Genomic DNA, 12,601 nt, shown 5'->3' on the forward strand with positions numbered 1-12,601 from the left:
CTGCTCTCTCAAGCAAAACATACGGTTGGACTAACCCGGCTTGATAAATCTGTCTCCGTGCAGGGTTCCTCCATGATCTTTGAATGACTGTTTAAATGAAACCGATCACATTTATCCCTGTTAGCCGAGATCGATGCTCTCTGATCCTTCCACTGTGGGAAGCTGTGACTTCTTCACGTGCTCGTTCAGGCCAAACGGAGGCGTTAGATAGAGGCTGTGGTGGAGCCATCTGCATTACTGTTGTTGTCACAGTCAGTGCTGGCCTTATCGCCACTTCCACTTAAATAAGATTGACTCAATTGGGGCATCCAGAGAAAATCCCCTTTAAGAAAATGCACTTTTCATCTCGTTTCAGAAATGACTGAAGTGGCTCGCAATCACAGGCGTTTCCCAACTCCACACAACAACCGGCTCACTTCCTGTTTCTCACAGACACCTCTAAGCTCAGTGATGAGCCCTGATAACAAGAACTAATTGATGCTCGCTAATCTGTGATCCTCCGCTGCTTTCTGAGCCCAGCATGGCCACAGTGTTGTCAGCAGCTGATGTGGAGCCGTGGCTTTTACAAAGATCACTGCAGCATCATATATGGAGACCAGAGCAGGGTTTCACTCTGTCCTCACATGACTGTGTAAGCCAGCTGCAAACAGCTGGGCTTTCACTTCCATCCACACAGCTCTGCTGTTCCCAAACTTTCCTCTTGATGGGCCTCAGTCTCCGTGAAACCCCGACGCTGTCAGAGGATCCTGTACCACCTCTGATCTGTTTATCTACCCTCCAGTCCAACCCAATCGGAGCAAAGAGGAACTAACGACCTCACCTCGAGGTGACGCGCCGCACCTGAGCACAATCCTGATGTTCCTGATGTTCCGAGATAAAGACGATTAGGTTCCCCATGTGTCTCAGTGTTCTGCATGCTGCGTGGCTCTGAGTGTGACCTCGTTTGTTTCTGCATGCATTGGTGATATGTTCGGTGATTGTGTGGCATCAGTGTGCATCTGTGTGCTGTTGTTGGTGTGCAGCAGTGAGGTGGTTAGTCTGTTGTATTGTGACCTTTTAGGAGGTGTGTTGAGTTTGTCTGTAATGCTCAGAAACAGCATCTCAGCCATTCTGATTCTCTCTGCTCACCTCATTCATCACTTCAATAGGAAAATGAGCCGGTCCAGCTGTGATGTGAGAGCTGTGTTTCTGGTTGTGTTTGGGATATTGAGGATTGTTTATTCATTAAAGCCTGAGTTATTGAGGAGACGCTCATCAGAAACCCTCGTTTGAATTCCTTTAGGAACGTTTGCTGTTGTTGAGACTGATCTCTGAACGTGACACACAGACTGTCGTCTCACTGTTTCTTTAGCTGTCACTAATAAAGATATACACACCCCCCCATCAGCACACACACGGCTGGATGGAGTTCATGCAGTCAGCTGATCTCACAGCCTGATGCCTCCTCAGCCAGTCTGATCACCCACCTTCTAATATGGACATGAGTGCTGCAGGCCTCCTCCCTCTGCTGTGAACCAGCAGCATCACTGGGACCAGCAGCTGTCAGGCTTTTCCACTCTCATAGAAGCAGCAGATGAGCTGTCAGACACACGGACGTCCCTCTGGGATCAATAAACTTCCTCTTCGTTTCCACAGTAACTTTCCCAAACTGCACTGTAACTGCATGAATCCAGAGCTTGATGATACGTTTACTGTGTGAGAAGATAAGGAGCTCACCTGCTCCGTGCTCCAGTCAGTCTCTATTAAGGGTTCTCTTTCCCCCCTCCCTGTGCCGGCTCTTTCTTTGCTGCTGGGATGCCATCCTGTCATGTTGTGTCCCTCTGATATGTGCGTTGTATGGATGTAGCTGCTGTGCTTTTACAGCATGTTAGCCAGTGCAGGCTGATGTGTGTTCAGAGGCATGCAGCTTTTCCTTTACAGCTCTACAGAAACAGATTTCAAAGTAAGAGCGCGTCACAATAATTATCCTTTATTTAAACGCCGTGGTAAACACTCGGTCTCATGGTCAGTTCTAAGCAGCTGCCCAGCATTTCTGCTAAATATGAGCTGCATTGTTGGAGGAAGATGTGCAGCAGGGAGCTCTGATCACAGGTGAGGCGCACAGCTTCCTGCCAGGTAATGACAGTGAGTGCAGGGCCTTTGTATTCTTTAGAGTGCACAAAGAAAAGCGTGTACATGTCTACATGTGCTGAACACTAAAGTGCATGTAAATGCAGTCGGTGTGGGGACGGTGTGCTGTGTGGATGACGTGAACCTCTCAAAGCTGAACGTCATGTATCCACATCATCAGGAGTTCTTCCTCATTAGGCACAAACAGAGCAGCACTAACTGTAAATGCTATTTTTAACAGCCTATCCTAAGTTTGTATATGCTCCATCATTAATGGAAGAAAATTCAGGAGATGCTGTCAGACTTTGTTGCATAGCAACCAGAATAATGGAGGCCTGTTTGGTCTCCTGGTGACTGATGATGCTAACTGCTGCTGTTTGGGATGGAATGGCAGGAAAACAGCTGATTTCTACGACAGTGAACTGGAGTCGGGATCTTACTGGAGCTCTATAATCTGCACACGTGTTAAACAGCTCCATCCAGTCTGAGCTTTAATTGGAGGTTTACAGGCACGCGTACTCGATCCTGGGGGAGACCTAGAACACACTGAAGGGATCGAGTCTGAACTGGGACCACCTCAGGATCTGCCAGGACTCCTGCAGCTGGATGGATGAGCCACAGTTCAAATCCTCCCAAAAAGATCCCCTGCTTAAAGGAATTAAAGGAGCCGGTTTTAATCAGTTACTCCATCAAGTCAGTGAATCTTTGGCCTTCATCAAATTACCAACAGGTGCACTAGAGCGGTATCAATGAGACACCCCCAAACAGGAATGGTTTCACAGGTGGAGGACACTCACATTTTCCCCTCCTCATCTTTTCTGTTTTTCGCTAGTTCTGCATTTAACTAGGGTCAGAGTCACTGCTGGTAGCATGAGGCCATACCTGGACCCTACAGAGGCTGCACAGGTAGTCCAACTCCTCCAGGATGGCACATCAATACGTGCCACTGTCAGAAGGTTTGCTGTGTCTCCCAGCACAGTCTCAGAACATGGAGGAGATTCCAGGAGACAGGCAGGAACTCCAGGAGAGCTGGACAGGGCCGTAGAAGGTCCTTAAACCATCATGTCTCTGAGCAAACAATCAGAAACAGACTTCATGAAGGCGGCCTGAGGGCCTGGCATCCTCTAGTGGGCGCTGTGCTCACTGCCCGGCACTGCGGAGCCTGATTTACCATAGAACAGCAGAACTGGCAGGTGTAATGACTCACACCTTTTTTTCACACCCACCATGGCACATGTGATTGTGCACATGAACCATAGTGGGGCAATGACCACTTCCAGGGGACACCCCCACCACAGTTTAAATACCTGGGACTCTCCACCATGTGTTGTGACCTGAAGTGTTTTGGGTGGGAGGTGAAATATTGTAACAGCCGGATGGCTGTCCCTTAAATTATGGCCACCCGTGTTGTTGTTTTTTTACTCACCCACACACCCTCTGGATGCTGACCAGTGGGATGACACAGATTTGGCGCTGTAGTGTCCAACGCCGCCCATACTACTTTACTTATGGGCCAGGGCTCAGTGTAGATGGGAGAGAGCATGGAAGACGGATTGGAGTTATCCGCGACCTCGGCCAAACACACGGCAAAGTTAGCCTTCGCTAAGTGGCACCGCGAGTAGCTTAGCCTCGCGACTGGACCTTATCGGCAAGGAACAGCCAGGATCATTTGACGGGAACGACCCGGAACCTGACATTCTCCTACGTGCCGCGGTGTCGTAAGTCTCCAGCTGGTCAGACGCACTGGATTTCTTTTGTTTTTGAGCTGTTGACAGCAGCAGCTGGTATACGCTGCCTGTAGGAAGTCGGGAGTGTGCTTCCTTGTCTTGTTGTGGATGTTGTCGGAAAACCCGGAGTGGGACCTTCACAGCTTGCCTTTTTCTCTGCGATAGCACCATCCGACTTATTGTCACAACCATCCCGTGTGGATCTTCTGGAGAGAGCTGTCAATAGCACGCAACTGGATGAGTTCGGACAAAAGCAGTTACTGCACCAGCTCCAAAGTAATTCACATGTCTGTACCCCGACCTTAGGACACACTAAGGTCCTTGGCCATAAAATCTACCTTACTCATAATGTACCTATTAGGCAGAAGCCATACCGTGTATCACCGGCCAAGTTGCAGATAATCAAAGAGCATGTGGATGAGATGTTGGAGAAGGGACTCATCGAGCCTTCCACTTCTGCCTATGCTGCCCCAGTGGTTTTGGTTCTGAAAAAACGGGATCCAAAACCAAGATTCTGTGTGGATTATAGAAAGATAAATGCAGCCACACATACAGATGCCTACCCGTTACCGAACATCCAAGAAATATTGGAATCCCTGGCTGGAGCCACCATCTTCACCACCCTGGATCTAAACAGTGGCTACTGGCAAGTCGAAATGGATATGGAGAGCCGAGACAAAACTGCCTTCATCTGTCCTTTTGGCCTGTACCAGTTTAAAGTTATGCCATTTGGGCTCAAGAATGCACCGGCCACTTTCCAGTGATTGATAGAGTGCGTCTTGGGAAACCTACGAGGAACCATCTGTTTTGTGTACTTGGACGACATAATTATCTACTCACCTTCGCTGGAACAACACACAGCAGATATACAAGCAGTCCTGGATAAACTGCATGAGGCTAACCTAACGGTCAAAATGAAGAAATGTCAGTTTTGTCGTACCTCACTCAGGTTTCTGGGTCACATCGTCTCCTCTGCTGGTGTGGAAGTCGATGCTGAGAAAACCAAGGCAGTTCAGAACTTTCCTGTTCCGCAGAATATCAAGGAATTGCAGCGGTTTCTAGGGATGGCTGGCTGGTACCATCGGTTTGTGCCCAGGTTTTCCCAGATCACGGAACCACTAAACGCCCTTAAACGCAAAGGAGCTAGGTTCAGTTGGACTCCCCAGTGTCAGGCTGCTTTTGAAACTCTAAAGCAACACCTAGTTTCGCCACCCAATCTAGGTCATCCAGACTTCAGCCTCCCATTTGTTGTATATACAGATGCCAGCGACGTGGGATTGGGTGCTGTTCTGGCTCAACAGACGGGACTTGGGACGGAACAAGTCCTAGCTTTTGCCAGCCGCACCTTAAACCCGGCAGAAAGGAGCTACTCCACCACTGAGCAGGAGTGTTTGGCTGTGGTATGGGCTCTGGAAAAATGGCGGTATTACCTAGAGGGGAGGCATTTTACAGTTGTGACAGATCATTCTTCCCTCATCTGGGTATTTAAAACTCAAAAGCCCAATACAAGGCTGATCCGGTGGGCTCTCCGACTCAAAGAGTTCTTTTTCACCGTAGAATACCGAAAAGGCCGATACAATACAGTGCCAGATGCCCTGTCTAGAGCCCCAGTAGAACCTTTTCAGTCTCTCACCTGCGCTGTTGTACTGCGCTCAGGGAAGGATACCTACGAGCCCCTCCAGATCACAGATGAAGATATTTGGAAGGGACAACGAGAGGACCCAGAAATACAATGCCTCTATGACAGAATCATGGAGACCGGAGACATCATTGTGGATACCACAACCAAATTCACTGTTGTGGAAGACAAGGTCTACAGAGTATCGCAACTACCGCATAAAACAGTCTATCAGATTTACGTGCCAACCTCTCTCCGCCAGCAGTTACTCCACTACTGTCATGACCACGCCTTATCTGGCCACCTTGGAAGATACAAATCCTACAAACGGCTACAAGCTCTTGCGTATTGGCCAAAAATGAGTTTGGATATGAAGAATCATGTACAACGCTGTAGGGTGTGTCAGCTTTACAAACCAGAGACCCGGAAACCACCTGGGAAACTCCAACAAACCCTGGTAAGCAGGGCTTGGGAAATGTTAGGAGTGGATCTTATGGGACCTTTTCCTCGTAGCACACTTGGGAACGTGTATTTGATTGTGTTCGTAGATTACTATACCCGCTGGATAGAAATGTTCCCTCTTCGCAAAGCGACCGCAGAAATCATATCCCACATCTTCACTAAAGAAATACTGACTCGCTGGGGAATGCCATCCTACATTCTTTCGGACCAGGGCCCACAGTTCGTTTCCTCCGTATTTGAAGAGACTTGCAAACGTTGGAATGTGCAGCCGAAAAGAACTTCTCCCTACCATCCCCAAACTAACCTGACAGAAAGGATAAACCGCAATATTAAAACCATGGTTGCTTCTTATGTTGGTGAGAAACACAAAACCTGGGATAAATACTTACCAGAGTTCCGGTTTGCCCTCAACACTGCCATACATGAATCCACAGGCATTACCCCTGTGGAGCTCAACCTGGGACGACCTTTAAGAGGACCGCTTGACAGCTAGCTCTGTCCACACCTATGTGATCCAGACTCACCTGCATATCCTACAGCCAGACAGCTAACCGAGCTGCAGCATTTGGCAACCTATAACATGGAAAAAGCCAGGAAAAAACAAAAGCAGCATTATGATAAAAAACGGAGGGAAGCAAACTTTGCCATACATGACAGGGTTTGGCTTTGAACTCATCCCAGCTCCCGAGCAGACCTGTCTTATTCAGCCAAACTTGCCCCACGATGGAAAGGTCCGTACAGGATCACCCGGAGGATAGGACCTCTGAACTATGAGATCGTTTTGGAGGACTCCGGTGAGGACCTGCGCATCATCAATGTGGCCCAGTTGAAGCAGTGTTACCCTACTGCGAGTGAGGTGGACAGAGAACAACAGAAGAGAGTCCTGGAGATCTTTGAGGAAGAAAGTGACGAGGAGGACTTCCTAGGATTCTCAGACTCTCAGCTTGGGACTTGATTAAGCCTCCATAGGTTCCGGCTTTTTTCAGGGGGGAAGGAGTGTAACAGCCGGATGGCTGTCCCTTAAATTATGGCCACCCGTGTTGTTGTTTTTTTACTCACCCACACACCCTCTGGATGCTGACCAATGGGATGACACAGATTTGGCGCTGTAGCGTCCAACGCCGCCCATACTACTTTACTTATGGGCCAGGGCTCAGTGTAGATGGGAGAGAGCATGGAAGACGGATTGGAGTTATCCGCGACCTCGGCCAAACACACGGCAAAGTTAGCCTTTGCTAAGTGGCACCGCGAGTAGCTTAGCCTCGTGACTGGACCTTATCGGCGAGGAACAGCCAGGATCATTTGACGGGAACGACCCGGGACCTGACATTGTCCTACGTGCCACGGTGTCGTAAGTCTCCAGCTGGTCAGACGCACTGGATTTCTTTTGTTTTTGAGCTGTTGACAGCAGCAGCTGGTATACGCTGCCTGTAGGAAGTCGGGAGTGTGCTTCCTTGTCTTGTTGTGGATGTTGTCGGAAAACCCGGAGTGGGATCTTTCTTTGCCTTTTGTTGCATCCGTTTCTGAACTGAACTGAACTAAGGGATAACCGGGAGTGGATTTGGTTTGTTTTCCTCTTTCTTTTTGCTTATGAACTAGAACTGAGTAAAACCCGGAGTGGACTTCTTTTGTTTGGTTTTCTGTTGAAATGAACTGAGAGACATTGGGGAGTACGGGTGTATTTTTGTTTTGGTTTTGTTCTTGTGAATGAATGACCTGGAGGACTCTGCTGAGCTGTGGGGCATGTGGGAACTGTTGAACTGTGTTACCTGTGCTAAATGATTTTGTGTGTTTTTTCCTGTATTTAATATACTCATTGTGTGCATAAGTACCTTTAAATGTGTTTTGTTTTATTCAGTGCTAGAGGGTGTTAAGTCACTGTGCTTTGCATCCTTTGTGAGGGTTAAGAAAAAAATAAATCTAACATGTCAGGAGAGATACCTGGCTGGCACCCCTAGACAACTGAAAACCGTCACAATATCTTCATCAAACTTAAATCCACTCAGCTTCTTTCAGCCTCCAGAGAACAGCTGCACAGATGTATTTGTAGACATGTTAAAGATGATCACAGATCAATCTCATGCTTACACTGGTTTTTATTTAATTGTATTAATATTGAACTCATATGGAATCTGTATTATGTTTACTAACCGGGGGCGGGGGGATTTGGATCAGTTTAGGGCGGGGCTTCCAAACAACAGTTTAGCAGAGGGTGATCAGACGTCTGAAGGCTTTCTGTTATGAAATGAGGCTGTGATGTGATCCTGACCTCTACAGTTATTTGATATCTTCACTGATGGTGGGAGGGGAATGTCTGCTCCTGTCTTATCCCAAAATGGGAGACGATGGATCTTAAAAATAATTCCGAGTGAACAAAATGAGGCTGTTATTCACCCGGAGCTCCTGCATTCTTTCTGTAGAATAAGGGTTAAGTGGTAGAAAGTGAAGAAGACTCAGGCGAGTTCAGCTTTTTAGACGTGTTTGTAGTGTTCCAGCCTGCGGGCATTTTCCTGAGCTCGACGCTCCTGAACATGACAGCAGGATTAGGCGAGGAGAGCCGAGCGGAGCAGCAGAGGTGTTTCCTGCAGTCGACCTTTCTGGAACTGTTTGAAGGGAAAACGCTCGAGCTCGTTCTCCTCGTCTCTGCTCCTGGAAGTTTTATTTCAGCGGTGCTGACTCAGACGGCTCGCTGAGTGATGGTGTTGAATTGTTGTTAAAGATTTAGCTTTCCTCTGACTGGAGCTGCACCTTTCACTGACACTGTCCAGTGTGTGTGGACTTGTGGACACGTGGACTCTGAGCAGCACATGCAGCCGGGTCACCCAGTCTGTGATACAGCTCCTAACAGGAAAACTGCCACATTTGAACTCTTTACTGTTAGTTTTTGTGATGAGCCTCAAAAATCGGGGGCATTTTCTGTGGAGCTAGAGAACCATTTAAGCTGTCATTCAGATTTTTAGGCCAAATACTTCCTACCATGGTGTCAGGAATCTGATCTCAGACGTATAGCTGAGAGCGTGAAAATGATAGAATGACATATTTGAAGCATGTAGAAAAAACTGCTTCAAAGACTCGATACAATGAAACTTCAAATCACACGAATGCCTCAAAGATACCAGAGCTTGAAAAGGGGATCATTACTGTGACAGTGCTTTGGTTTGATGCTGGTGTGGCAGAATGTGCTAAAATCAGTTTGAATATATTTTTGAGGGCAGCCAAATGTAATTTATCAGGCTTCATATTTTTAAATAGTGTCAGTCATAATTAAATTAAGCAACATTCACCTGTGCGCTTGTGTTCATCTTTAATTTGAAAGCTTTAATGTTCAAATAAAACCTTTAAAAGAATAAAATAGAAGGTGTTTGTGTTGATCTGGAGGAGTCAGTCTGAATCCGCAGGTTCATAATTAATAATAATGCAGAGCAGGCTGAAACCATCCACCATCATACAGCCAGAATCCAGCCGGACCTTCTCCTCCTCGACCCTCTTCAGTCTGTCAGCTGATCCACAGAGCCGGCTCACCCCAGCGATCAGCGACACGTCCACACCGATCACACAATCACACCGATCACACTGATCACACCGATCACTGCTCATCGTTTAAAGCTGTGCTTTAGACAAAGAATCTGCAATCAGACACTGATGGGAGGATTACTAAGAGCTCCAGAATAAATACTTGTTGCTAACTGGCCATAAATGCAGGTTATTAATTTGCCCTACCTGGGAATCACAGTATGATCTCTAACGTACCCTAAACCTTAAAGTGTGGATGAAGGATCTGCTGCAGATCCAAAGTGCACACAGAGAGCAGACTAACAGCACGTCCTCAGACACATGCAGCAGCTTTGAGAAGGCAAACTTAATAATAACTGTTTGTTTGGCAGTCACAAAGATTTGGAGTGAAAAATAATGACTGAATGCCAGTTTTGGGGCATTTCATGGTGGATCAGTGGACAGGCCCTTTGGTGTGGAGATCTTAGGTGTCTGACAGCGCTGCACGGGGGCACCAGTTCACACGTCCGCAGACTCACACCATTTAGCTGTGTGCAAACAGAGAACAAGCTTTTAAAGTTCAGTGTAAACTAAGAGGACACAGCAGAGTCTCAGTAATACGCTGTCTGTGTTTTGATCTTCCTGCTGCAGCATTCTAAACTAATTGGAGACTGGATGTAAAAACGCCTGAGTGATATCAACATACAGAAAGTTTCAGTAATGAGGCTATTTAAAGAAGTGGCAACTTTCCTCTAAGTTTTTGGCATTATGTGACTGTAAAGGAAAATTCCACTTTTTTCTGAGCCGCAGCACACCTACTCAGAGGCAGCGAGGAGACGCGTCTTATCCTGAACTTTGTCCTGATTTCTGTTGATTGCACGCTCAAATCTATTTTAGTCCATCCTGGCATCATTTACAGGGTATTATTTTACTGTACTTGCTTCTTTTATGATATGTGACAGCTGTTTTTGTTTTTTTCATTGCCAAAGTTTATCAGCAATCTTAGGGTTGTCAGTGGTGGGTGTGGGTGGTGTGTGAGTGGATACATCTCTCATCTGATGAAAGAGTCCTGCAAACACATCCCTGCACTACTACATGTGAGTGAGAGTGAAGGAATCTCTGAATTCATCCATCCATGGAGGCCCTGGTGGGCGGTGACTCCATCAGCAGTTGTTACATTTGTGCGTGTGCAGTGTGTGTCTGTCTGTGTGCAGTGTGTGTGTGCAGGTTCTGTCAGCCGGGTCGTGGCAGTCTTGAAAAGAGAGTTGGGGTTAGTTTGTAGCTGTGCAGGGGGGGGGAGTGCTCAGACCTCTGCGTCAGAGATTCAGCCTCTCCACAAACACACAACATAGAGGAGCTCAGCTGGACACCTGCATCTAAGGGTCAAAGGTCACTCTTTGAGGATGCCAGTGTCCACAGTTTGGATTGGGAAGGCAGATGGTTTGAAAGAGGAGGAGCTGTGACCCTCACTGAACAGAGGAGGTGGATCACAGCAGCTGTCAGCCCCCCGCAGTCCTGAGATCCCTCCCAGACACCTCAACCTCCACCCACACCTCATAGGTCACATGATAGGCAAGGTCTCACAGTGCTTTCACCCTTAATGACCCCTGCCTTTGGCTCATGTGATGACTCATATGATCAGTAGGACCGCCTCCAAAGGGAGCAGCCCAGGTGAGGGTTTAAACACCTGAGGCTCTCCACCTTTGCTTTTAGAGCTGAAGCTTCTCCACAAACTTAAATAATTTTGGGTGAAGCAAAGAGCCAAGACTGCCCAAAAAAAACAATCTTAATGGACATGTTGTGCTTTGTCGATGTTCACCACCAACACAAGTGGAATCCTCCCACCAGCTTTGTCCACTGTGTGTAATCATGTTTGTGTGTCTGTCATTCAGGAGGAGGCCGCTGAGCCAAAGAGTCTTTCCTCACAGAGGCTGTCTCCAAAGTGGTGTTTCCTTGACTGTAAGTATTGTTTGCAAGAGCTTCAGTATCACCAAAAGTTTCCATGTGTTTGACAATGATCGTGAACAAAGAGCAAAGCCTCACAGTGAGGTTCTGTTCATGGTTAAATGGATCTGATGCAGGAAAAAGAAACTTTAAACTACGGCTGTGCTCTGTTCACACGTGAACATGACCACACATCAATACATGTGTATTGATGTGTGGTCATCTTCAAGCACCCTGTTACATAACGATCACTGAGAAACGTCATACTCAGTAGTTAAATGTTAAATAGCAAACACACATGAACCAAAGAAAGTGATTACATCTGAAACTTCAACCTAGATCACAGCAGACACCTGCGGGCCGCACCTGTGGGCGGGCCGCACCTGCGGGCGGGCCGCACCCGGGGCAGCCTGGAAAGCTCCGGGTCCTCCGTGAGGTTCTGTAATTGGACTGCATGAAAATGTATTTTAACATTAGAGCATGGTTATTACATAATCTTGAGGGCATGGTGGTGCAGTGGTTAGCACCTTTTCTGGGTGGAGTCTCACCTGTGCCTGCATGGTTTCCTTTATGAATTTCCAAATATTAGAAACGGGCTCTGTGTTGAACCTGGTTCCTAACATGTTTGTTTCATGCTGTGTTTACTTGGTGCTTCATCAAACTGCCTCACAGCAGCTCATGGAAAGACAAACAAATAGTGTCTTATTAAAGGATTAAAGGATACGTTAACTGTGTTGAATATGAAGTAATTATTATCTCTAATAATAATCTAATTTAATCATCTAATAATGTGGGGAAAAATATCTCAACTTGGCTCTGTTGGTTGTTGCATCACCAAAATGTAACCATTAATGACTTCATCAAAGGCCGCCATGCTTCACTCTGAGGTTTATTAGGGCCCGAGCACGAACTGTGCGAAGGCCCTATTGTAATTGCTTCGTTTATTATTATTTTTTTTTTTTTTTTATTATTATTATTATTCAGGCAAATGAATTGGCTTTTTGGGGGCTTTATCATATTCAAAAACTCATGAAACTTTGCACATGCGTCACACCTGGTGAAAATTTAAGTATTTTAATGGGCTCGGGCAAGGGCGCGCCCAAATGGCTCGCTAGCGCCCCCTAAACTGGAGCCCCACCGCTGTGTTTCACGTACATGAATGAAACTTCATACACATGTATATCATGTCCAGGCGCACAAAAAATCCTCTTGGAGCCATGCCCTAAACCCAACAGGAAGTCCGCCATTT

The 12,601-nt window shown here is 46.9% G+C and overlaps 1 protein-coding gene across 6 annotated transcripts in view; it reads left to right on the forward strand.

Annotated features, from left to right (window-relative positions):
- The window catches only part of LOC115797851 (diacylglycerol kinase zeta-like), a 94,433-nt gene that overhangs the window by 54,822 nt on the left and 27,010 nt on the right, over nucleotides 1-12,601 (forward strand). For all 6 annotated transcript variants that reach the window (XM_030754411.1, XM_030754403.1, XM_030754417.1 and 3 more), the window contains one exon: nucleotides 11,301-11,367. In XM_030754411.1, coding sequence (XP_030610271.1) covers nucleotides 11,301-11,367 — 67 coding nt within the window. The remainder of the gene's footprint in view (nucleotides 1-11,300; nucleotides 11,368-12,601) is intronic.

The sequence above is a fragment of the Archocentrus centrarchus genome, chromosome 2 (genome assembly GCF_007364275.1).
Source record: "Archocentrus centrarchus isolate MPI-CPG fArcCen1 chromosome 2, fArcCen1, whole genome shotgun sequence".
In the NCBI taxonomy this organism is placed as follows: Eukaryota; Metazoa; Chordata; class Actinopteri; order Cichliformes; family Cichlidae; genus Archocentrus; species Archocentrus centrarchus.